This window comes from Ictidomys tridecemlineatus, unplaced genomic scaffold (assembly GCF_052094955.1).
Source record: "Ictidomys tridecemlineatus isolate mIctTri1 unplaced genomic scaffold, mIctTri1.hap1 Scaffold_789, whole genome shotgun sequence".
Taxonomy (NCBI): domain Eukaryota; kingdom Metazoa; phylum Chordata; class Mammalia; order Rodentia; family Sciuridae; genus Ictidomys; species Ictidomys tridecemlineatus.
The window spans coordinates 157,645-184,660 of record NW_027525840.1 but is presented as its reverse complement, the minus strand read 5'-3'; the positions used below and the strand labels follow the sequence as shown (position 1 = coordinate 184,660).

The following is a 27,016-nucleotide window of genomic DNA, read 5'->3' as shown; positions in this document are numbered from 1 at the left end:
ATCCCAGCCCTATTTTGTATTTTATTTAGAGACAGGATCTCACTGAGTTGCTTAGCACTTCACTGTTGCTGAGGTTAGCTTTGAACTTGTGATCCTCCTGCCTCAGGCTCCCAAGCGGCTGGGATTACAGGTGTGCGCCACTATGCACGGCCCCCATTCAGGACTTGCAGCTTTAACCACATAGGAGTTTCCATAGTGGAGGGAATGAAGAGTGCACAGTTTTCTTGGCCAAGGGAATCTTAGTGATGCTCAGTCAAAAGAGATGCCATGGGGGATGGGATCGTGGCTCAGTGGTAGAGCGCTTGCCTTGCATGTGTGAGGCCCTGGGTTCGATCCTCAGTAACACACACAAATAAATACAATAAAGGTCTATCAACAACTAAAAAATATTGAGAGAGAGAGAGAGAGAGAGAGAGAGAGAGAGAGAGAGAGAGAGAGAGAGAGCTGCCACGGTGAGACACAGAGGAATCACCCAGCAGAGGCAGAGGACAGGACTGACCCTGGGGGCCTCCTTCCAGCCAGGCCAGCTTCAGGTCAGATGGCTCTGCTGCTTCTTTATTCAAGCAGAATAAAAATTCCTAGAAAAAGTAAGTCTCCCAACTGTCCCTCCGTCCCCCATCCTCCTGCCATCTCTCTGCCCCAGAGGCCAGGCTGTTGACTAGTCTCAGGCGTATTTAGATAGATAGACAGATAGACAGATGTGTAGAGCTGGACACGATGGCACACACCTTGTAAACCCAACTACTCAGGAGGCTGAGGCAACTTCGAGGCCAGCCTGAGCAACACAGGGAGAACCCATTTCAAAATAAAAATTTTAAAAAGGGTTGGGGAAGACCCAGAGACAAACCCACATAATTACATTTATATTAGATAAAGGCGCCAAAAACATGCATTGGAGAAAAGATAGCATCTTCAATAAATGGTGCTGGGAAAACTGGAAATCCATATGCAACAAAATGAGATTAAATCCCTATCTCTCACCATGCACAAAACTCAAAGTGGATCAAGGACCTAGGAATTAAACCAGAGACTTAAAAGTAGGCCCAATCATCAACATAAGACTCATATAGCACAAAAATTACAATCAAGACTCAATAAATGGGATGAATTCAAACTAAAATGCTTTCTTCTCTGCAAAAGAAACAATCAGTGAGGTGAATAGGGAGCCTACAGAATGGGAGCAAATTTTCACCACACACACATCAGATAGAGCACTAACCTCTAGGATATATAAAGAACTCAAAAATCTTACCACCAAAAAAACAAATAACCCAATCAATGGGCCAAGGAATTGAACAGATACTTCTCAGAAGGTGATATACAATCAGTCAACAAATACATGAAAAAGTGTTCAACATCTCTAGCAATTAGAGAAATGCAAATCAAAACTACTTTAAGATTTTATCTCATTCCAGTCAGAATGGCAGCTATTAAGAACACAAACAACAATAAGTGTTGGTGAGGATGTGAGAAAAGGCACACTCACACATTGCTGGTGGGACTGCAAATTGGTGCAGCCAATATGGAAAGCAGTGTGGAGAATCCTTGGAAAACTGGGAATGGAACCATCATGTGACTCAGCTATCCCACTCCTAGGTCTATACCCAAAGGACTTAAAAACAGCATGCTACAAGGACACAGCCACATCCATGTTTATAGCAGCACAATTCACAATAGCTACACTGTGGAACCAACCTAGATGCTCTTTTGAGGTGAATGGATAAAGAAAATGTGGTAAGTATTCACAATGGAATATTACTCTGCATTAAAAGAGATTAAAATCATGGCATTTTCAAGTAAATGCATGGAGTTGAATATAATGCTGCATTAAGTAAGCCAATCCCCCCCCAAAAAACAGATGCTGAATGTTTACTCTGATATAAGCAGGCTGATTCATAATGGGGTTGGAATGGGGAGCATGGGTAGATTAGATGAACTCTAGATAGGGCAAAGGGGAGAGAGGGAAAAGAAGGGATTATGGGGGTGGAAAGACAGTGGAATGAGGTGGACATCAATACTCTAAGTACATGCATGAAGACACGAATGGTGTGACTCTACATTGTGTACAACCAGAAATATGAAAAATTGTGTTATATGAGTGTAATATGAATTGTAATGCATCTTGCTATCATATGTAACAAATTAGAATAAAATTTTCAAAAAGGGTTGGGGATGTATCTCCGTGGTAAAGCAGTTCAATCCCCAGTACTGTTAAAAAAAAAAGAGAGGCATCTACATGTATATGTGTGTGTAACATGCACGCGCGTGCACACACACACACACACACACATATGCATATACTGCATTTGTTGGGAAGCTTTTGGCTACAAGTACAAAAACAACCTACAAATGTGTGATGGACTTCTCAGCAAGAGAGGAGATAATAGATGCCTGGATTGCCTGTCCAGAAGCTGTCTAATAGGAACCTCAATTTTTTTATTTGAACTTTTGCTTTCTGATTCCCCCAAACTGATTTTTTTTTTTATTTTCTAAACAACTGGTTGCTTAAGCCAAAAAAAAAAAAAAAGAAAGAAAGAAAGAAAAACCACATTCAAATCACTTTGGATTTCTCTCTTTCGCTCACTTTTCACATCCGATCACTCAGCCGGCCCAGCTTTCCTGCAAATGTGGAAGTAGATCAACCCTAAAGAAACGAAGCTTACAAGCTTACGCCAGGACTTCAACTGGTGAGAGCTGCTAAAGCCCTAGCCAAGTGTCCTCAGGGTCATAGGCTCCCCCAGCCCCCCATAGAGGTAAGGTCCTGCAGCTGCAAGCAGACCACTGTCCCCGACTGCCCCGCACTCCCAGGACAGGTGTCAGGTGGCACTGGGGGGCCATGGGCAGTGTCACCTAAGGGGAAGCTGAAGTGGGGAATCCATCTCATTCAGTTCCGTGGGAGGGGATCATGTCTCTCACTATCTCTTCGGTATTGTTCATTGTCCTGGTGTAGAGGTGACTTGCAGAACACTCCTGCTGCACATGGTGCTCACTCACCCAGTGTCAGGATTCACAAGTCTCACTGCTACGATGGCCAGAGCAAAGGAAGGACAGAATCTGGTTCTCTGGATTTACATGCCCCTGAGTGCATCCATGGGGACTCCTTGACAGCCCAAGTACTTATGTGGAAATTATGCACATATAGGTCACGTGTGGCTCTGTGCCTGCTGCCCAGAGCATCCCAACAGCACTCACAGACCCCAAAAGTGTTCGGGAAGGAGATGTACAGCTGGGCGTGCCTCTGAGGAGGGGGACATCAGTCCCCGAGAGGGACCAACTTATTTTTCCTACATATTTTTATTGTCCTTGAATTTTGTTTATCTTGGGCCAGTTTTCACCATTTCAAAACTAGGTAATAAAACTTCAAAAGACAGTGGAACGATTGGGTTTTACATTTCTTTTAAGTGTGTGAAAGAAATCCATTCAATCTGGCAAGACTGGCTCTTGCTGAAATAGCCTCAGAAACCTGGGAAAGTAAGAAGGCAGTGTCCTTGGCAGGTTCACTCACCAAGGGGTGGAGACAATGACGTGGCACTTGCATCTCAGAATCAAGGGACATTCAGAATTCTTTCTGCCTGCTCCTTACCCCCCATCCCATAGACTCCCCCAGCCCAGCCTGACATTTCAAAGGATTTCCAGGACGGGACCTGGCGCCACTGCACCTCCCCAAGGGTCTGAATGCCTACTTTCAATGCGACAGGCGGGACTCCTCTTCAAAGGCTGTAGAGAAAATGTGACCAGCAGCTAAGGGACCTCAAAGACAGTGTTGTCAGTTGTTTTACAAGTCAGGAGGCACAGGTCCTGGGAGGAGGAAGGGCTTTGTCAAGGTCACACAGAGTTCATTGGTGGCAGGATAGGAGTCACCAAGCCTTTTCCTGCTCAAAGGGCCTCCCTGGTCCTCAGAATGGGGGCACCAGGCGATCCCCTAAGAAAAAGGACCTAGACACCCATGGAGTCAGCCCACCCAAGTTCAAGTTCTCAGTCATCCATCTCCTAGTTTGGTGGCTTTGGGCAAATTGCATCATGACAAAAGAAAAACAAGATTCATGTCAGGACTGTTTCCTTGTCAGGAGCCTGTTTCCTTGTCTACAAAATAAAGATCTCGTAGGGCTGGCCTAAGGGTTGTCATGAGGATTGGTATCACAAGTCCATAATCTTTGGGCAGAAGTCATTGTTTCCAAATTTAGACATGTTTAGATTTCAGGGGGGGGGTGAGGTTTATGAGCCACGTATCCTACCATGTTCCATCACCATTTCTGTGACTCATGATTATTCAAACTAGGGCTCCACGAGAGTCCAAGTAGCCTCAGAGCAGCCCGGGATTTGTCCTAGAATGAGTCGTAGCATCAGACTTGGTGGAAGCTGTTGGTTTTCATAGTCTTTTTTGGGCTTCAGAATTGAGGGATTGTAATAAAAAATGACAGCCGATCTTCACTGTGCGGTTCCCTGGAGCTGGGCACCTCGTGGGTGAACTTGCTGAATCCACAGAACAAACCCACGTAGTGGATCCTAGTGCAGCCCCCGCGAGGCAGGAGAACCCGCGAGCAGGGCCAAGGGATGCACCTGGGCAGCATGGGGTTAAGTGAGATCATGATGTGAACTGCCGGTGACAGCACCCAGCCCATGAGGACAGCGCCACAAACCCTGGCTGTCATTCCCCTCGTTCAGCATCCTTTTATGTTAAAAACATTAGAAAAACTAAGGATAACAGGAACTTACCTTGACATTGTAAAAGCTATCTATGCTAAGCCTCAGGCTAGCATTATTCTGAATGGAGAAAAGTTGAAGGCATTCCCTCTAAAATCTGGAACAAGACAGGGATGCCTTCTATGGCCACTTCTATTTAATTTAGTCCTTGAAATATTAGCCAGAGCAATTAGACAGACAAAAGAAATTAAAGGCATAAAAATAGGAAAAGAAGAACTTAAATTATCACTATTTGCGGGCGACATGATTCTATACCTAGAAGACCCAAAAGGGTCTACAAAGAAACTACTAGAACTAATAAATGAATTAAGCAAAGTGGCAGGATATAAAATCAACATGCATAAATCAAAGGCATTTCTGTATATCAGCGACAAAAGTTCTGAAACGGAAATGAGGAAAAACACTCCATTCACAATATCCTCAAAAAAATAAAATACTTGGGAATCAACCTAACAAAAGAGGTGAAAGATTTATACAATGAAAACTACAGAACCCTAAAGAGAGAAGTAGAAGAAGATCTTAGAAGATGGAAAAATATACCCTGTACATGGACAGAACTAACATCATCAAAATGGCGATATTACCAAAAGTTCTCTATAGGTTTAATGCAATGCCAATCAAAATCCCAATGGCATTTCTTGTAGAAATAGATAAAGCAATCATGAAATTCATATGGAAAAATAAAAGACCCAGAATAGCAAAAGCAATTCTAAGCAGGAAGTGTGAATCATGCGGTATAGTGATACCAGATTTCAAACTATATTACAGAGCAACAGTGACAAAAACAGCATGGTACTGGTACCAAAACAGGCGGGTGGACCAATGGTATAGAATAGAGGACACAGAGACTAATCCACAAAGTTACAACTATCTTATATTTGATAAAGGGGCTAAAAGCATGCAATGGAGGAAAGATAGCATCTTCAACAAATGGTGTTGGGAAAACTGGAAATCCATATGCAACAAAATGAAACTGAATCCCTTTCTCTTGACATGCACAAAAGTTAACTCAAAATGGATCAAGGAGCTTGATATCAAATCAGAGACTCTGATCTGATAGAAGAAAAAGTTGGCTCCGATCTACATATTGTGGGGTCGGGCTCCAAATTCCTTAATAGGACACCCATAGCACAAGATTTAATAACAAGAATCAACAAATGGGACTTACTTAAACTAAAAAGTTTTTTTCTCAGCAAGAGAAACAATAAGAGAGGTAAATAGGGAGCCTACATCCTGGGAACAAATTTTTACTTCTCACACTTCAGATAGAGCTCTAATATCCAGAGTATACAAAGAACTCAAAAAATTAGACAATAAGATAACAAATAACCCAATCAACAAATGGGCCAAGGACCTGAACAGACACTTCTCAGAGGAGGATATACAATCAATAAACAAGTACATGAAAAAATGCTCACCATCTCTAGCAGTCAGAGAAATGCAAATCAAAACCACCCTAAGACACCATCTCACTCCAGTAAGATTGGCAGCCACTATGAAGTCAAACAATAACAAGTGCTGGCGAGGATGTGGAGAAAAGGGTACACTTGTACATTGCTGGTGGGACTGCAAATTGGTGCGGCCAATTTGGAAAGCAGTATGGAGATTCCTGGGAAAGCTGGAAATGGAACCACCATTTGACCCTGCTATTGCCCTTCTTGGACTATTCCCTGCAGACCTTAAAAGAGCACGCTACAGGGATACTGCTACATCGATGTTCATAGCAGCAGCACAATTCACAATAACTAGACTGTGGAACCAACCCAGATGCCCTTCAATAGATGAATGGATAAAAAAAATGTGGCATTTATACACCATGGAATATTATGCAGCACTAAAAAATGACAAAATCATGGAATTTGCAGGGAAATTGATGGCACTAGAACAGATTATGCTTAGTGAAGCTAGCCAATCCCTAAAAAACAAATACCAAATATCTTCTTCGATATAATGAGAGCAACTATGAACAGAGCAGGGAGGAAGAGCAGGAAGAAAAGATTAACATTAAACAGAGACATGAGATGGGAGGGAAAGGGAGAGAAAAGGGAAATTGCATGGAAATGAAAGGAGACCCTCATTGCTATACAAAATTACATATAAGAGGTTGTGAGGGGAATGGGAAAATAAACAAGGAGAGAAATGAATTACAGTAGATGGGGTAAAGAGAGAAGATGGGAGGGGAGGGGAGGGGGGATAGTAGGGGATAGGAAAGGTAGCAGAATACAACAATTACTAATATGGCATTATGAAAAAATTGTGGATGTGTAAACGACGTGATTCTGCAATCTGCATTTGGGGTAAAATTGGGAGTTCATAACCCACTTCAATCTAATGTATGAAATATGATATGTCAAGAGCTTTGTAATGTTGTGAACAACCAATAAAAAAAACAGAAAAAAAACTCTTCTGTGTTTCACATTCAATTGTTTTATTTCATTCATTGATTCATATAATAAATATCGTTTGAGCAAAACCTCATATTTGGACATGACCAGAGAAAGCTGGACTTTAGAGAGGAGGGCTGCAAGAAAGTCATGAGATCCAGGAAGAGCAGCAGTGAACACTCACATGGTGTGTTTGAGTAGGCTGGGGCGGGGGGAATCTCTTGGCTTAAGTATTAAAACTAACATTAATTGTTTTTCAGATGTGGGAAGGGAAGCCACACCACAGAGGCTTGTGTCATGCAATAGTAAGTAAGTCTTGGGCTCTAAATTCTAAGTACTTTGGCTTTAACAGGCCATGCTAAAACAGGATTCTATAAAACTGCACTTTTCATCCTGATTTTAGCTTGAGAGCCCATGGTCACAGGTCCTCTGCACTTCCACAAGTGACACCCTAACTATTTCACTAAGGTTCAGATCTGTGGGTCCCTGCTGTTACAAGATTTTCCCCTTCAGAATTATAGGGAGGTTCAGAAACTTGGTCCATGCACTGGGACAAAGAAAGTGTCTTGGGCATCTGGGGAAAGTTGCCCTTTGCCGACCTCATGGAAGCATTTTGCATTGTTGCTGAATGTGTGTCCTCCTTCTGGACACCAGGCTGGAGGAGGTAGGGAGGAAAAGGGTATGGGTTCCCTGCCAGTAGCGCTTTGGCTCTTCTGTCTGGGAGAACATTCTCCCTAGACACTATTGCCCAAATCTTACTGGACAGAGTAAGCCAATGACCCTCACTTGTTACAGAGGGGCTGGCTTTACCATTCTGCCTCTAATCCAGGGAGGCAAGGAACAGGCAGGAGTAAGTGGCTTTGGAAAGCCCCATCCTTTTTTTGCTGCAGCAGCTTGCCATTAGGGTTTGGGAAGGCACCATATGAGGCCAATCTATCTATCCCAGAGGTAGACAAATTGAGAATGAGGATCTCAGAAAACAAAAAATTCAACTTAAAATAATGCATTATATTTTGAACACTGAATGCTTGACAGTACATTTCATATCTCATCTCCTGGTACTTGCAAATGCTAGTCAACACTCAGAGGGAAAATTCATGTTTCTCATGTCAAATATCCTTGCAGCTCACATCTCCTCCTGTTGTGAACAGTTAAACTGATCCCTATGAGGACAGTCTGCTCACACTATAATCTTCTGTGACACTAAACCTTAATCTGTCTTAAAATTTTCTATTGTTTTTCACTAAAATATTCTCCTGGAACTTTTTAAGTGCACATTCATTTCCATGGATGAGGATAAATTGCATGATCAGAGGTCCTCCAGCCAATGCTGACGTGCCTGCCCAGCCCAAGTCCAAGGTAATCACTCAGATTACTTGTTGCCATCTATCTAGCTAATTCAATGTCACTATTCTTCCTCTGGTCTAAGAGAATTTACCCTTTCCTAAAATGAGCTTTATCTCATATTAAGATATGAGGGGGGATAGCCCATGTGGGGGAAGTTGGCATCACTGAGGCCCACCCTTCTGCTGCCAGGCTTCCAATAAAGGGGCCATCAAAGCCTTGCATTAGAAGAGAAAGCCCACTTTTAAAAAGTGGCTGCAACCTGCTACTTAATAAATGAAAATCATGATGATTTGACTTTGCAAATGGTGGCCTTCTCTAAATACCCTGTTCTGCCTTCAAGTTTATCCTCCAACCCCACCACTGACCTATTCTTGGCCTAAATCTTACTTGCCATCCAAATGACAGTTTTGTTGTCACATCCTTCTGCAGGCCTTCTCTGTCCCCGTGGCTGGAACCCCCACTCATCCGGAGCATCCTGTAGAGTAGATACAGCTGTACCTCTTTCAAGTACAAATGGAATGTAAGCAGCCTGTGACCAGAGGTCTCTGTAGCCAAGTGCAGAAAAGCAGAAGGGAGAAGGGAAAATCAGTTTTAACAATACATCTTGTCTGACCAAACAGCGTTGGCCCTCCATACTTGTGGTTTCTGCAACTAAGTTAGGATTAAAAAATATTCAGGGAAAAAATGGCATATTTATTGAACATGTGCAGATTTTTTTCTTATTATTATTCCCTAATCAATGCAATATAATATGTAAATATATAACAACATAATATTAATTTATAATGGGTATTATAAATCTAAAGGAAATTTAAAACATACAGGAGGATATGCATAGTTTATGTCCAAATGCTTTTATATAAAAGATAGAAGCATTCCCAGATTTTTAGTTTGGGATGAGTCCTGGAGCCAATCTCCTTCAGATACAGAGGGATGACTATATTCAAAGTAATGTGATTGGATACAATCAGCATGAAAAAATAGCACTGGGAATTTTACATCCTTTGTGTAATTCCAGTGAGTGTTTTATACTCATAGCATATCTCAGTTAACACTATTTAACACTACTCAGTTAACACTACTTCAGGTGCTGGGCAGCTACATATGGTCCATGGCACCTGTACCACATGGCCTACTTGGAGTACATTTGTGCTTCTAACCCACTACCCTCAAGAGTGGGGTTAGACTTATCCTTCACTACTGTACCTCTAACAGCTTCCTAAAGCCGCTGCTCGGCCGCGGGGGCGACGGGGTCGGGTGGCGAGCGAGCGCGCGGGTCTTTTGCGCTGGTGCCGGGCGGCGCTGGCCCCGCCCCTCCGCCCCTGTGCGACCGCCCGCCCCGCCCCCGTCGCTGCGCTGGTTCCGGGCCGCGCGGCCCCACCCGCTTCATGTGGCCCGGCCCCGCGGCGGCCCTCGGCTGGGATCCGCGAGGAGGCGGTGGCGGCCCGCGAGGCTCGGGAGGCGGCGGCAGAGGCCCAGGCGGCGGCGCAGGGGAGCGGCAGGAGCAGGCCCGGCCCTGGAGCGGCCGCCCGGCTGCAGCATGTGCGCCCGCCGGGGGCTGCTGTGGCTGCCGCGCCCGCTCGCCGCTCGCCGCACTCTTCTTCTTCTCGCTCTCGTCCTCGCTGATGTACTCCGTCTACGTGGCGCCCGGCAAAGGTAGGAGGGGGCCTCCCCGGACCCGACCCCGACCCGGGCCCGGCGCGCCTGAGGCCGCCGCACCTTCCCGCCCGTTGCGCCCGGCCCCGGGCCCCGCCCCGCCGCGCCGCGGACCCCTTCCCCCCCCCCCCCCCCCCCCCCGCCCCGGCGCGGCTCCCGGCATTCCGCGCACCGACCTGGCGCCGGCGGCAGAGCCCCGCCGCCTGCGCATCCTCCCCCGGCGCCGGAGCCCCCTGCCCGCCCGAGCCGCGCTCCCACGCCGGGTCTCCAGTCCCCCGGTCCCCGGGTCCCGCCGACCCCTGGCCCGCCCGCGCTGCCCACTCCCCCGCAGCGTCGTGCCGCCTCTGGCCCCCGAGTCCGAGCCCGGGGAAGCGGGGTATCCGCGCCCTCCTTTCTTCCACTCGCCGGCTCCCACCCTTGCGGGCGGGGAGGAGGCGGCTCCTCGTGTCAGCCAGCCGGTGCCTGCTTTGGGGACCGAGGGGAAGTTTGAATTGGCCCCAGAGGAGGGACTGTGAGTAGGGTCTCCGGGAACGCTGCCAGGTGGAAGTGGCGGGAGCGTGGTGAAGACAGGGAAGGGGACTGGTTCTTCTCAGAGGCTCGTCCTCCAAGGAAGACAGCCCCGAGGAGCGCACCTCGCCCGTACGCACTGTGAGAACCCAGCAAGCGGAGGACAGAGGACATCCAGGTCAAACCTGGATCCCAGCCCCTGCCCGGGATGATCTTGGGCAGGTGACCGAGCCTCAGCTTTTCTTCTCTGTAAAATGGGGGTACAAACCCCAACCCATAAAGATTTAAGGGTCGAAGTAGGTAAATGCTTTTTAAAGCTATTATCACTATACCTGGTGCATGAGAGTTTTCAAAATAAGTAAAAACATTGATTATGTGTAAGTTTCAGAAAAGAAGGGAGTAGGTGGAAGATTTAAAGAATATCTTTACCTGTCTTGGCATCACCATGGAACTCAGATAAAACCTCAGTATTGGGCGAAAAATGAGCAGAAGATGCTGTTGGGAGGTGAGGCAAGGACACTAAATTCTGCTAAAAAATTCTGATTATTTGGGTGTCAGAGATGATGGTTTAGCTATAGGGAAAATGCCTTTTAGTATTGTAGTAGTAATGAGTGCCATTGTCTGTTGACTGCCAATACTGAACTAGCAGAACAGAGAAATTTCCAGATAGAGTAGGAGATTCTCTCCTGATTATTTAAAGAAGCATATTTTCCCTTGATGGTTAATATTGATGTTTGGTACTGTGAACTGGATCTGGGAAGCTGGAACAGGCAGCATGAGATTACCCTAACCATTTATTTACCCAGTGTAAATGCATCCCTCTAGGGAGGTAGAATATGTGGCTTGTTGGCAATGAATGATTAGATGGTAAAAAGATAGGGATTCTGGCCGAGCAAGAATAGATGACTAATTAGTGGAATTAATTGAGAAAATAATTCATTAGCATACTGGATATTAGATTTCTTAAAAGTGGATCCAAAGTGATGGGTTTGGACCCAGAGGCAGTGGTAGAGCCATTCTCCCCCTCCATTTGTGAAAGTGACAGGTATTTCTGGTCTGGTTCCATAAGTCAGCTGTATCTAAAGGGGAGACTGTGTCCCATGGAGGAGATAATCACCCTTTTGATTGGAAAGGTTTGGAGCCAAATTCTTCTACAGAGTTGAAAATTAGGATTAAAAATCCAAGGTCAAATATTTTCTCTGATCTGTAGAAGCTAAGCCACAATGGGAGAGGGGGGTGAGGGGGAAACTAGAAGTTCTGTAGATCAGACAGAACCCACGGATGAGCTGCCAATTAGCAGTGCATCCAGTCCCTGCAGGATAGCAAGTCCTGTCAAGGAAACTGGACACGGTAGGCCTGTCCCTTCCTATCCTGTAGGCCCAGGGCTCCCCTCTCCCACCCAGGTTCTGGAGGGGCCCAAGGGACAGAATCTTTATGTCCAGGTGGAGGACCCCGTGGCTGTGCAGATAGTGCAGTCCTTCCACCAGCTGCTGGAGGTAGACCTTGACCTGTGGCAAATGCTGTGCTCAGGGAGGGGCCGTGGCCCTCCACCTTGACTCATCCTGCTTGAGTGCCCCAGTCTAGCATCTGGGACAAGCCCAAAGGGGTTGAAGAGAGGTAGCACCCTGAGCCCTAAGTGCCAAAGGGTAGGTGGCACCCTGAGCCCTAAGTGCCAAAGCCAGAGAAATCCCCAGGAACAAGCAAGGTTGCAGGAAGCCAGGCAATGCAGCTGGGCACAGAGCCTGGGTAGCCACGGGGCCTGGGATCCAGAGAGGCGGGGCCTGGGCCACATTTGGGGCAGCTGTGTCTGGGTGGGGCTGGGACCCGCATGCAGCTCAGGCCAGTGGCAGGCAGGTGCAGGGTCACCTCGGCTTCTGTCACCACTCTCTTCTTGAAGAGGCGATCCAGCAGCTCCTCTGATGAGCACCTGGGGCCTGGTCAAGGAAAGCAGCTGAGGCTGGAACCCACCAGGAGGTGGCCAGGACAGGGTTCCTGCGGTCTCAAGGGTGGGGTACTGGTGCTCAGGTTGAGGGGAGGTGCCATGGGCCCCTGGAACCCCAGACAGCATCCAGCCCAGATGAGGGGGGCTGCCTAGGGACTGAGGCCACAGGGCAGTGGTAGGGTGGGGGCACCTGGCCTGTCTGCACAAATCCCTCCTCAGGGGAGAGACAAGAACACAGGAGCAGATCCAGCCACAAGGCCCTCCACACTGAGACCCCAGTCAGGGACCTATGGGCAGTGGGCAAAGACCTGGAGTAACCTGTGTAGGATACACCTCGCCTGACATCTGAGAGGTCACCCATGGGAGGAGACCCCTGGCCATCTCCACCGAGGACATCTGGACCCTCAGGAGCAGCTCAACCACTGACCCTGCCTGGTGACCCCCATGGACAACCCTCAGAGAGAAAGAACCCCCTGCCCAATACCATCAGGAGTGTCAGGAACAGGGCTGCTTGTCACACAGCATTGGCCACAGGAAGGTGGGCTGAGGCCGTCACAACCTGCCAGGCCCAGGGAGCATATGCTCCTCCAATCCCCAGCCTGGTGGCCACTGTACCCCTCCTCAAACCCCAAGGGGCCAGGAGAAGAAAGGATACAGTTCCAAAATGAGGATGAGGGTCTTCCGGTTCTCAAACTGGTCCAGCAGCCCAGTGACCAGCGGGTGGCTGACCGTGGCCAGGATATCTCCCTCCTGGTACACCTGGGCCCGAGTTCTGCTCCGCAGGGGGATGAACTTGGCAGCACAGAATACCTTATTTCCTTTGTGCTGTACCCTTTTTACAAAGCCAAACACGCCTCTGGGGAGGAGGGAGGGGGATCAGGATGGTGACGCTGTGCCACAGGTCCTGGGCATCCCCGGGGCCAGAAGGGCTGGAGTGTATCTGCCAATCTCCTCCTTGACCTCGTAGAAGGAGTGCAGCTTCCTTCAATGGCTCTGCTCTTCTGAATCTGGCTCACTGTCTCCTGTGGTCAGCACAGAAGGTAGTTAGGACGGCAAAGGCACTGCCCTGGCCCTCGTCCCCAGTACTGTGGAGCTGGCAAGCTGTTCCCTGGGCCTGGGTCTGTGGCCCATGGGAACCTTGAGCTGGGGTCCCTGTGGGGACTGGGGATGCAATGTGGAGACCAAGCGGCCCTGGGCCTGGGAGGCTCTGCGGCTTACCCCCATGGACCAGCAGTTCCGCCTTGCAGAGCACCTGGCCAGCAGCATTGTGTGTGAGACAGGTGTAGACGCCTGCATCTTGCTGGGCCACATCCTTCAGTAGCAGGCAGTGAGTGGTGCCATCCTTCTGCTGGCTCAGCCGGGCACTGTCCTCCATTTGGACACCATCCTGAAACACCAGCAGGCCAGGACGCCATCAGCCCATCCTAGCATCAGGCCCACCTGCCCTTCCCTGGTACCTGCTGTGTGTCGGCCCCAGGTCCAGCCCCATGCCCAGCCATGATGGGCTTGGGGATTGCACGAGGGGCCACACAGCTAGGATTGTGTGGTGCGGTTTTCGTACACACATGCACACACAGGTGCCTCCGGCCTCTGAGGGTCCCACCCTGCCTCCTTGGGCCAGCTCTTACCTTGTACCATGTCACAGTGGGCTGTGGGTGCCCCTCAATGACAGCCTCAAACTGTGCCGTACCACTCGCCTGGACCTGCACATCCTCAATGGTCACCTGCATGGTTGGGGGCCCTGGGAAGAGGTAGAAAGGGGGACATGAGGAGGGATTCCCAGGCTGCACAGCCCATACATGTGGTCAGTGAGGCTCTGAGTACACTCCAGGGCAACAGGCAACAGGGCCCCCTGGTAACTGGGAAGTTCTTCCTTCCATCCAACCACTGTCTCCCTGCTTTGCCCTCAGCTGGCCCAGCAGTCACGAGAACAGTCAAGCCAAGGCAGGCAAAACATGCTAGGGGGTGATGGCTCTCTCCAGGACTGGGTCCAGCAGACACCGGATCTGTAGTGCCTGCCTCTCCTGGAGGAGAGCTCCAGCCCCCACCCCATTGTGGCACAAGAGAAGGGGTGGGGAACCTGGGCTGAAGCAGGCAGGGATCTAGTGGGCCCCTCTACCCTCCAAGCAACTGCCCCCAGCCCTGGCACTGCAGAGCCACCCTCACAGCACACCCTGACCCCTGACCCCCATACTTGAACTTGTAGCACTGGTGTCTAATTAATTAGCAAATAGACACCAATTAATTACAGGGTCCCTGTAGCCTTGGTGGGCAGGCTGGCCAGGAAGACCAAGCTTTGACAGGAAGCCTGGAAAGGGCCCCATCCCATCCACTGGGGATGGCGTGTGACACAGCTGGAGTAGGGTGCCCAGGCTGTGGGCCTCAGGGAACTTCGGCCTGATGGAAACAGAGGTGCTGGCAGGGGCTGTGCCCACCAAAGCTTGCCCGACATGATCTCACATCTGGCTGCTCCTGAGGTGTCCTTAAAACACCTTCAGCCTAGGCAACAGGACCCTTGGTTGGCTTCTGTGAGCTGCCCTGGCAGGTTAATCCTGCCCCAGGGAGACCATGGGTCCTGATTTATATCCACTGGGTCCACCCCAGCGAGGAGCCTGGGCTTCTGACTAGCCTCTGAAGCAGGTTGTCTTGCCTGTCCCCAGGCAAACAGGGTCAGAGCTGAGCTGGGCTAGAGGACATGCAGCTGGCAGGTGCCCTGGCCACAGAACTGCTGCTGGTGTGTGTGGGGTCGTGGTGGAGGCTCCCCTGCATACAGGCATGCTTGGAGCTGTGGCATGGTGGGCACTGATGGCTGGTCTCCTTCCAGAGCTGAAAGAGCTCTTCACGTGTTTCTGATTCCGGGCTGCATCAGAGGCATGACCTCGGTCTTTCCCTTTCTTGGCCATGTTTTGGGGGCACTGTGTCTGGCCTGATGAAGGCTAGGGTCTCTGCTCTTTCTTGCCTGCTTGGGCTTTGCCACACGTATGCAAGTGCTGCCTGATGTGAGTCATAAAGACCCACATGTGTGTTTTCTTCTGGAAACTTGGTGGTAGCTCTGAAGTTGAGGTCTTTGGTTCCCTTGGAGGGAATTTGTGAGTTTGAGGTAAGGCTCCAAGTTCACTCTTTCTTAACACCATTTGTAAAAGACTATTTTCTTCCATTTTATTGTCTAAGAAATCTTGTAAAGTCCCCCAATTTTACCTGAATGTCACTGAGAACATGGCAAGAAGGGCCAGGGGTCTCGGGTCCTTGGCTAAGGTGCAGCTGCCATTCAGCTCCCACTGGCCCCAGGCCCAGAGCCCCACCTCCCAACCATCCTGCTGGGGTAGCGTCTCAGCATGGGCACTCTGGGGACTCTCGCTTGGCCCACAGTGGTGGAAGTCCAGCTTGTTGCCCCTTCTTGGCCAGAAATTCAAGTCTCTTTCTCTTGGTTTTGAGGCTTGTGTCTCCAACCTCTCATGCCCTGGTGGGATGGAACCAGAAGGTTCTGCCACTGTCCCTGTCTGCTGTTTCTGGAGACTCAGGTCATATGACATTTTGTGCTGGGCCTAAGAGGCTTGCAGTTAGTTATTGGTGTGGAAGAACGAGGCTGGGAACAGCAGGGGTGGGCAGGCCCAGGAGGGCGCGTCCCCCTGAAATCCCAAAGTCCTGAGCCTCCTCCACTCACTTTTCCTCCCCAGTGACCAGCACAGACTACGACACTGCCGCAGACGCCATGGAGACCTCATCCTACTTCAGTGCCCAGGGATACCTGTCTAGGTGGGGCCACACAGACAGCGGCCCAGGGCCTCCCGGGAAGTGGTGATCTGGGCTGGGTGGCTTAGATCGACTTTCCCAAGCCTGCAGCTTTCAGTCAGACCCTGGCCGTTTCTGTCCCTCTGCTCCTCCACTCAGCATACAGGGAACCTCAAACCTATCCGCCTCTGACCTTCACCCCGTGGGCCCTCCTGCCTGGACCCTCAGCCTGCTCCACTTTATGGCTACTCCCTTATTTGTCTTTTTTGCCAGCCGGGAGCAAGAGGGAACCGAATCAGATGAGAGGCAGCTGCCCCAGGTGGTGGAGGAGCTGAGGGACCTCCAGGTGGCCCCTGGTACACGCCTGGCCAAATTTCAGCTCAAAGTGAAAGGTGAGGTGCTGGGGAGTGGGCACCATAGCTGGAGGGAGGCCAGGAGCTGTCTCCCATTGGTTACACATGGGAAGGGCCTGACCAGTGGAGGTCAGGAGGTCATGTGTGCCTGCTGCTGGGCAACAAGAGGCTGCCACCCCACCCCCACACCAGAGGCTCGCTGGCCTCTGAGCAACCTCTTTTCTGGGCCTTTGTCTGTCTCCCATCGAAAGAGTATAGTGCCCATTGAGAATGGTCATGTGCTGACCACTCTCCTCCATGGGGTAGGCTACCCAGTCCCCAGATTGTACTGGTTCAAAGATGGCCAGCCCCTGTCTACATCTGCCCACATTCGCATGGCTGACAAGAAGACACTGCACACCCTGGAGATCGTCTCTGTCACCCGGGAGGACGTGGGCCAGTATGCAGCCTATATCAGCAATGCTGTTGGTGCTGCCTACTCATCTGCCCATCTGCTGGTCCGAGGTGTGTGCCCTGAAGGAGTGAGCAGTGCCACATGTACTGCATGCCAGGCCCCATCAGGCCGGGGCCCAGCCCATTGCCCTATGCACAGTGGCACAGATGGCAGAATTGCCCCACAGGAGCGGGTGCCCAGTGGGGCTTGGACGCCCTGAGTGATGAGCAGGCTCTTGGGGGAAGCGGACGAACACTGGGCCCAGCAGACCTGCACAAAGCCCCAGTGGCAGCTCTGACAAGAAAACTCCTGTGTCTTTATTTTCCCAAACGTTCTGAGCACTGAGAGCTGACTCCTAGTTTGACCCATACTGGTCCTGCGGAGAGACTGTTGCTGGGTCCTCCTCCTGCCTCTCAGGGTGCAGCCCCAGCTGCCATCTCCCAGTGCCCATGTGGTTCTAGGCGGGGCCCCAGATTCCCAGTGGGCACAGGGAGGGTGGGGATGTCACACGGATGTACACTGGAGTGTGAGTTCTTTGGCCTCCCGGCCAAAGTTTCAGGCAGGGTAATGGACCTTTGACCATGGGTGGGGCCATGCCCAGGTCCCCCCACTGGGCAGTAGGACAGGACCTTCCCACATGTAGGGAAGCAAGGGAATCTGTGCATGCTGCACATCTGACTCCCTCTGCACTTTTCAGGTCCTGATGAACCAGAAGAGAAGTCAGCATCAGGTGAGATGGCCCTGTGGGCAGACAGAGGCTGGGTGGATTGTGGGTGTGAGGCCAGAGTGGACCAGCCCTGGGCCTGGTAGCGGTGGAGGTGCAGGAAGAGGGCTCTCTGGGGCCACAGGCACAGGTCGCAGAGAACTACCTGGGGTTCCCAGAACAAGGACATCAGGACGTGGGAGCTGAAGGAGGGGTGCCGGGTGTCTCCATGGCTGTCCTTGCTCTCCCAGATGTGTGTGAGCAATTGGTGCCACCCCGCATCCTGGAGAGGTTCACCCCCAAGAAAGTGAAGAGGGGCTCCAGCATCACATTCTCGGTGAAGGTGGAAGGTGGGCATCCTCACTCCCCGGAGAAAGATCACCCCCCCCCCAGAGTCCCCATGCCACCCTCCCACAGTCCACCCATGCCACCCTGCATGGCCTCCTGCTCCACCCCTCATATCACTCTTGCCAAGCACCCTCTTCTGGAGGCCCATAGCCAGTGGGGCTGTGTACCCACTGAGCCCTCTCCTGCCCACAGGATGCCAGGCCCCCACCATACACTGGCTCAAGGAGGAGGCCGAGAGAGGCGTGCTGTGGATTGGCCCAAACACCCCAGGCTACACTATGGCCAGCTCTGCTCAGCAGCACAGCCTGGTCCTGCTAGATGTGGGCCGGCAACACCAGGGCACCTACACGTGCATTGCCACCAAGGCCGCTGGCCAGGCCCTCTGTTCTGCCAGCCTGCATGTCTCAGGCAGTGAGTAGGGAGCCTGGGTGTGGTGAGGGACCAGCTTGGGATGTATGGCCTTCACCCACCTCTGATCCTTCGCCTGCAGAGCCCAAGAGCAGTCTGGGCCCAGTGGTGCAGGCCAGTTTGGCCTGGAACCTCAGCCCTGCCTGCATGGTGCACAGATGGCCTGCAGGCCCTGCCCAGAGCCCTCTGTTCAGCCCCTCTGAGCGATGGTGCTTGGAGGGCAGGCCTGTCCCCCAACCCCATGGGTGACCAAGTGCTGAGAGTGGACAGGGAGGTGGGCGCTTAGGCACAGACCCTTGCCAGGGCTTCTTAGGGACAGTGCAGGCAGGGCCCCCAGGGTGGTCTAGATGTCCTGGGTAGGGGTCCCAGCCCAGGACTCAAGGTATCGGAGTACAGGACTGGTCCTGACAGCTCCCCTGGATCTCTGGACAGTGCCCAAGGAGGAGGAGCAGGAGAAGATGAAGGAGGCTCTCATTTCTACCTTCCTACAGGGGTGAGTGGGTGCCCTGACTGACTTACCCAGTGGGCTAGGGTGGTGTAGCCCTGTGGGTGGCCACCCCCTTCCCTGTGCAGCTTCTCCACACTATCAAATGAAGTTTTTATGGGCCCCTTCTGGTGTGGAGCCACTGATTGTGGTGTCCTGGCCCCTAGGCCCCCCTCTATGGGGAGCAGAGTGGTGGGGTCCAAGCTGGGCTGGCAGGACACCCCTCCTCCCCTCAGGACCACCCAAGCCATCTCAGCACAGATGTCAGAGTCTGCTGGTCTCACCGGCCTTGCTGGGCAGAGGAAAGGTATGCCCGGGTTGGGTGCAGGGGAGGCCGCCCTTTGGACCTGAGCAGCCTGGGCTCTAGGTTCCTGTCCTCTCATGGCCAGCTCCCAGCTCTGGTTGGAGTCAGAGCTATTTCTGACCTCTGTGGTCAGGGGGCCCATGCCCAGTGGGCTATGTTAAGAAGAGCCACAAAGTCACCTCGGCCCCCACAGCCCCAACCCTGCCTCAAGCCTGATGCCAGGCTGGACCCTGCCCAGCCCTGTCCTCAGCTCCCTCACCATCTGCCTGCAGCCCTGCCTGCCACCTGCTGCCCCTTAGCTGTGCTTGCCATTCTCTGGCCACTTGCTGCCTCTTCTGTCCAGACCCGCTCCCTTCATTCTCATCCCTGGTCACAGGCTCTGCATCCTGCTGACCTCACTGGTCTCTTCCTGCTGGCACCACCTCATGGTCTCCCTGCCAGGGCCTGGTCTCCTGCTCACCATCAGCCCCTAGGAGAATTGCAGTGAACTTTTGGGGGAAGCATGACCCCACAGTGTTGTGTTTGTTCCCCCAGGGGAGGCCCTGGTGGCTGAGGAGGCCCATAGCCACCTGTCCCTCACTGAGGTGGCTACAGAGGAATTCCTACAGAAACTCACCTCCCAGATCACTGAGATGGTGTCGGCCAAGATCACACAGGGTGAGCGGGCCAGGATGGGACCCCCCCAACCAAAGGGGAGGCTGGGACCCTGTGTCCTCACATGGGGCCTAGCTAGGACTCTGTGCCTGGGAGCCCTGGAGACTGGCTGGGTGGTAGGCAGTAGGGGGACAGCCTTCCAGGGACATCACAACTCTTGTGTTCGCCCAGCCAAACTGCAGGTGCCTGGAGGTGACAGTGATGAGGAGTCCAAGACTCTGTCCACCTCCCCCCGGCATGGCCGGTCGCGGCCCTCCTCCAGCGTCCAGGAGTCATCCTCAGAGTCAGAGGATGGGGACTCCCAAGGAGAGGTGGGTGGGCTAGGACCCTTAGGAACAGGGCTTGGGGCCTGACTTGCTGAAGAGACAATGGGGGGCTGCAAGGGCCTGGTGCTACCAAGGAAGGGACATCACCCCCAGAGACACCAAGGGACACCAGAGGTTAGAGCAGAGGGCAGGGTCTCTGCACGTGGGTTCCTGCAGAGCACTACCTCTGATGTCACTCTCACTGCCATCTGTGAAGAGCGCACCTTTGCCTCCAGAGCCCACCACCTCTTGGGTTGCAGGGGGCAGTGGGCAGCAAGGCGCTGTGAGCAACCACAGTCTAGGCGCCCATCCACGTTGGCAGGAGCCAGCCCTCTCACTGCCATCTGTGCAGAGTGACCCTGGGGGCTCCTGCCCTGTGGCCCTGGACTGGGTACCTCTTCAACCCCTGGACTCAGCACCCTCCCCTCTGTGCTCTTGGGGGTTTTAGGGGGTTGGGAGAACCTATCCCTCCTCAGAGGTGGGGGGCAATGGGGGGCCTTGGCAGGCCTCACCCCTCTGGCCCCAAGACTTAGGCCCATTTCTCTTTATCAGATCTTTGATATCTATGTGGCCATGGCCAACTACCTACCCCTGGGGGCCGAGCAGGATGCCATCACACTGCGGGAAGGCCAGTATGTGGAGGTCTTGGACTCAGCCCACCCACTGCACTGGCTTGTGCGCACCAAGCCCACCAAGTCCAGCCCCTCCAGGCAAGGCTGTGTGTCACCAGCCTACCTGGACAAGAGGCTCAAGGTATGGTAGTCCGGAGCTGGGGGAGGGTGCCAAGGCCCTGGGATCCTGGCCCTTCGCCAGAGAAACCTGGAAGTAAGGGACAGGAGCCCGGTGGCCACAGAGGAGGTGGAACAAACTGGTGCCCTGGAACAAACTCCTGTTTCTCAATAGCTGTCTCCTGAGTGGGGGCCCAGTGAGGCCCCCGAATTCCCCGAGGCCGTGTCCGAGGATGAGTACAAGACCAGGCTGAGGTATGTGTTGGGGAGGGTTGAGAGTGGAGCCACAGCTGGCTGCTGGGCCTCAAGGGCCAGCTGGCGTTCTGCCGTGCTTCTTCATGGGGGACCTGTGCTTGCTGAAGCTGTGTGAGCCTCCTTAGGTCACGGTCCTGCCCCTGGTTTCTGCAGCTGTGCCCTCCCAGAGCCTCATTCGGGAGGGCTTCCTGGGGAAGAGGTGGTGCCCTTGCTCCACCACCTACCCACTTTCTGAAACTGGGTGACAGGCTCCTGATCACAGGAACCCCATTTAACTGCAGTGCAAGGGAGCAAGCTCTCCATGTATCCCTAGTCCCCATGTGGAGACTAGGGACAGTGGGAGCAGGGCAGCTGCTGGGCACTCCCTGATGCCACTCTTCCACCAGTTCTGTCATCCAGGAACTGCTGAGCTCAGAGCAGACCTTCGTGGGTGAGCTTCAGTTCCTCCAAAGCCACTACAAACAGCACCAGCAGCCGTGGCCAGCCAGAAGGCAGTCATTTTTCGCAATGTACAGGACATCAGTTGCTTCCACAGCAGGTAGGCAAGGCCACACACATACATGTGAGGTGCACGCACAGTTGTGGGTCAGGCCTCGTGGAGGGTGACACTCAGCAGCTGGGGTAGGAACTCGATTTACCCATGGGCACATCCCACTTGTGTGATGCCCCAGTGACAGACGCTCGCCATATGGGTTGAAGGCTGAAGAATACCTGCTACCCATGAGCACTCACACAGGCCCATGTGCATGCACATGAATGTACACGGGCACACGGGAAGTCCCATGTGCACACCACATATGCTCACGCACCCAGCCTCAAATGTGCATGGACATGTACTTGATATGTGTGTGCACATAGTGTACATGTGTGCACACATACATATGTGATTCCTGTACAAAAATGTACATACATGCTGGATACACATAGATATGTGCACTCACATGCATGCTCATCTCCATGCACATGTACTCTTGCACACTCACACAAGCATTTGAGTGCATGTGTGTGCCATGCGCACATCCACAGACACATTCAGGCAAACACATGCACACATATTATACACACATGCCACACATGCATGGTCATATCTGCACACTTGTGTATACATGCACAGCCACATGCATACACACATGCACCCACACACGTGCACATGTACATGCATGTACCCACATATACATGCTCACGTACTACACATCTGCACACTCGTGGGCAAGTGTACATACCCATGCACTTCTGTACGTGCCCACATGTCTGCACACCCAGCTTAGTATACTCAGTCTCACAGACCCAGAACCCACTCCTGGGCAAGAACCATAGCCTCTCAAGGACAGGGCCCAGGACTGGGCTGTGAGCTGTGCCTGACCCTGTCCCTGACCCTGTCCCTCTCTGTGGCAGCTTCTTGCAGGACCTGCATCGCTGTGACACAGATGATGATGTGGCCATGTGCTTCATCAAGAACCAGGAAGCCTTTGAGAAGTACCTGGAGTTCCTGGTGGGCCGTGTGCAGGCAGAGTCCGTGGTTGTCAGCACGCCCGTCCAGGAGTTCTACAAGGTGCTCATGCCTGGCTCCATGGCGTTGGCCACGGTACCCCTCCCTGGCTACTCCCAGGCCTAGTGCTGGCCTTGACTCCCACCAGAAAACTCACTGACCTGAAAGTCCCCTGAGGCTTAGCCCTTGTCCTGTGCTCATGGCCTTAGTTCATATTCCCTGATCTCTTTCCCCACAGTCCCCAGGGACCCTTGAGCCCTGTAGCTTTGTGCTCCTGGGCTGGCCACTTCACTGCCCAAGTTCTGTGCATGCGTCCGGCTAGATGGTAACACAGCCATTGTCCAGGTTCAGGGCCAGGTGTGAGAGTGCCCCTGGGATGTCCTCTACTGTCAGGATGCCCTAACTGGAGCTGTGCTTTCTTGCCTGAAACCCGCCCTGTGGTGCCTACAGAAATGCACTGAGGAGATGCTGTCTGCTGGGGACCCCTCGCAGCCACTGCCACCCCCACTGCAGCACTACCTGGAGCAGCCGGTGGAGCGGGTGCAGAAGTACCAGGCTCTGCTCAAGGTGGGAAGCCCTGTCCTGCCCCAGCCCTGAATGTCCAGGCCAGGCCTTGGGGCTGAAGCGGTCTGGGTCCTGACCCTTGGTCTGCCTCAGGAGCTGATCCACAACAAGGCGCGGAACCAGCAGAACTGCGCCCTTCTGGAGCAGGCCTACGCAGTCGTGTCAGCGCTGCCCCAGCGTGCTGAGAACAAGCTGCACGTGTCCCTCATGGAGAACTACCCTGGCACCCTGGAGGCCCTGGGGGAGCCCATCCGCCAGGTGGGGGGACTTGCGTCTGCTGCCATGTGGTGGGGTGTGGCTTTTGTGGGTGCTGGGCTCATAGATGACCCTGGGGTCTGCGCCCAGGGATGGAGCCAGGCAACCACAGTCCAACCACATCTACTCACACCCCAGGGCCACTTCATTGTGTGGGAGGGAGCACCAGGAGCCCGAATGCCTTGGAAGGGCCACAATCGCCATGTCTTCCTGTTTCGGAACCACCTGATGATCTGCAAGCCCCGACGAAACTGGCGCACCGACACCTTCAGCTATGTGTTCTGGAATATGATGAAGGTCTGTGGTGCCAGGGGCTGGGGGTGTCATGCAGGCCAGTGGAGGTTTCCCTGTTCCTGGGCTCCAGGGTGGCCACTGGAGCAGAACTTGCCATTGTTCTGGGATGACCTGGGCATAGCCCTACTGGACCCTGTCTGTCTAGGGATGCTTAGCTCTGTCCTCCCACTAATGTTGCACCCCTCAACAGCTAAGCAGCATCGACCTGAACGACCAGGTGGAAGGGGACGACCTTGCCTTCGAGGTGTGGCATGAGCGGGAGTACTCTGTGCGCAAGTACCTGCTGCAGGCGTGCACAGTCATCATCAAGCACTCCTGGGTGAAGGAGATCAGCAGCATCCAGCAGCGCCTGGCCCTGCCTGTGTGGCGTGAGTGTCCCTGGTGCTGTGCTGGTGTGGGGACCTGAACATCACTTAGATGCCCAGCGGGCTGCACCCAGGCCGGGCACGTGGGCATGGGTTGCTTTCTGCACTGGTGGCTTGGTTCTCCCCTTGGTCAGATCTAGCTGAGGGACCAATGGCTTTGGCCTCCCAGGGAGCCCCATAGCAGGTGTTGAGCTGACCCTGGGACAAAAGGGATGTAGTGGGGACATGGCATAGCTCCAGACTTGGAGTATCTGACCAGGTCATGTTTGGGTGTGATGGTCTTGTACCCTGGTCTGTCCCTGCCTCGTGCAGCCACACCCAGCTTAGTCAGTAACCAGGCCCTTGGATGTGAGGCCACTGCTGTTGTTGGGGGCAATTTGCCAGGGTGCACCCAGGGGACATAGGCCTGACATCCCACCCTCAAAGTCCTCAGACCCCCACATGTGTCCTCAGGTCCTCTGGAATTTGAAGAGGAACTGGCTGACTGCACGGCTGAGCTGGGGGAAACTGTAAAGCTGGCTTGCCGCGTGACCGGCACACCCAAGCCTACTGTCAGCTGGTACAAGGGTACCTGCTAGGGCCTACAGACTGACCCTTCACAGGAACCCCTACCAGGGGTGGGCTGCACGGGGGCTGAGGACAGCATGGGGTCTGGTCAGTGGGCTGGGCATGGGGAACAAGAGACAGTCCAGGCCTGTTCAAGGGCAAACATCCTGGGGATGGACAGTGAACAGGTAAGTCAGGTGGTGCCATGGCCACCCTAGGGAATGAGCAGGGTGAGGAGTCAGCACAGGGCCGAGACAGACATGCCTGAGGGCAGCCGAGAGAGCACCAGGACCACAGAGGGGGGCACAGGCAGGCACCTGGGTGCAGGAGAGGCCTGTAAACTTAATGGGCCAGGAAGGGTGCTGATCACACTGCGCCTTCAGGGTCACAGAGCACAGGCCTTACGTGGCTCACAGATGGGAGCTGCCAAGGTCAAGGGAGGTCAGGTGTCTCCCAGGCCCGTCTCACTTGACACTGCCACAGGCTTGGGGTCCCGAGACCATCCTCACTTTCTGCACCTCCATAGGCTTGGGGTCCCGAGACCACTCTCACTTCTGACGTCCAGTTCACTGGTCCCCAAGGTTGCCTTCAGGTTCAGTGATTCACCAGAAGGTCTTGGAGTTCAGAGCTATTATGCTCAGGGTTAGGGTTTACTTCAGCATAAAGACAAGACTGCAGCCCCTGAGAAAAAAGAAGAGCACTTCGGGAGGGTCCAGTGTCACCACTTATGAGCTCCCAGCCTCCCGCTCCCAGTGCAGTGAGGAAGAGCACCTTCTCCTCCCAGTGACACCTGAGAACACAAACAGACCTATGCCAACCAGGAGGCTTAATGAGACTTGACGTCAGCATTTGTCACTGGAACTCTGTCAGACCTGCATGGCTGACCACTCATGTGGCTGACCTCAGGCTCTAGTCCTCCTGAAGTCAAGATTAATGGCCTGAAGTCCACTATGAATCTCACGTTAGCATAGAAGACAGCATGGGTCCAAGAACACCCCCCACCATTACCTGGCCTGGCATCCCTCAGAGAAGTAGTTGTTAGGCCAGATCCAGAGGATGAGGTCAGGTTGGAGAGCGCAAGGAAGGAACGAGCCACAGAACAGCTGGTCATCTCCTGTTGAGCAGTAGGCTGACCCAGGCCTTGTTCCACCCAGCTCCCCATTCCTGACCCAGGTCTTGCTCTCATAGCCAGCCCCCCATCTCTGACCCAGGCCTTGCTCTACCCAGCTCCCCATCCCTGACCCAGGCTTGCTCCCACAGGCAGCCGCCCATCCCAGACCCAGTCCTTGCACCACAGCCAGTCGCCCATACCTAACCAAGGCCTTGCTCCACAGCCAGCTCCCGATCCCTGACCCTGGCCTTGCTCCACCCAGCTCCCCATCTCTGACCCAGGCCTTGATCCACCCAGCTCCCCATCCCTGACACTGGCCTTATTTCCACACCCAGCCCCCGATCCCTGACCTAGGCCTTGCTCCCACAGCAACCTCCACATCCCTGACCTTGAACTTGCTCCACCCAGCTCACCATCCCTTACCCAGGTTTTGCTCCCACAGCCAGCCCCCCAACCCTTACCCAGGCCTTGCTGCACCCAGCTCCCCATCCCTGACACAGGATTGCTCCCAAAGCCAGGCCCACATCTCTGACCTTGGCTTTGCTCCACCCAGCTCCTCATCCCTGACCCAGGCCTTGATCCTACAACCAGCCTCCAATCCCTGACCCAAGCCTTGCTCCCACAGCCAGACCCCATCCCTGACCCAGGCCTTGCTCCACAGCCAGCCCCCCATCCCTGATCCACACCTTGCTCCACAGCCAGCACCTATTCCCTGACCCAGGCCTTGCTCCACCCAGCTCCCCATCTCTGACCCAGGCTTGCTCCCACAGCCAGCTCCCCACCCTGACCCTGGCCTTGCTCTACCTAGCTCCTCATCCCTGACCCAGGTCTTGATTCACCCACCTCCCCATCCCTGACCTTGGCCTTGCTCCTCCTATCTTCTCAACCCTGACCCAGGCCATGTTACCACAGCCAGTCCCCCATCCCTGATCCAGGCCTTGCTCCACCCGGCTCCCCATCCATGACACTAGCCTTGCTCCCATAGCCAGTCCCCTAACCCTGACCCAGCCTTTGCTCTACCCAGCTCCCCATCCCTGACTCAGGTCTTGCTCCCATATCCAGCTCCCCATCACTGACCTTGGCCTTGCTCCACCCAACTCCCATCCCTGTCCCAGGCCTTATTCCCACAGCCAGTCCCCCATCCC

At 53.2% G+C, this 27,016-nt stretch overlaps 1 protein-coding gene across 1 annotated transcript; it reads left to right on the top strand.

Annotated features, from left to right (window-relative positions):
• The first annotated feature begins 15,235 nt into the window (after positions 1-15,235).
• LOC144374637 (obscurin-like) lies at positions 15,236-25,111 on the top strand. The gene is given in 18 exon segments (XM_078037401.1): positions 15,236-15,248; positions 16,218-16,296; positions 16,546-16,664; positions 16,932-17,129; positions 17,756-17,788; positions 18,021-18,111; positions 18,950-19,010; positions 19,840-19,962; positions 20,817-21,017; positions 21,168-21,247; positions 21,634-21,713; positions 21,716-21,785; positions 22,643-22,799; positions 23,187-23,303; positions 23,394-23,558; positions 23,694-23,852; positions 24,040-24,217; positions 24,668-25,111. Coding segments are annotated over 18 exon segments (2,049 nt in total). The 3' UTR covers positions 24,793-25,111.
• The last annotated feature ends 1,905 nt before the right edge of the window (positions 25,112-27,016 follow it).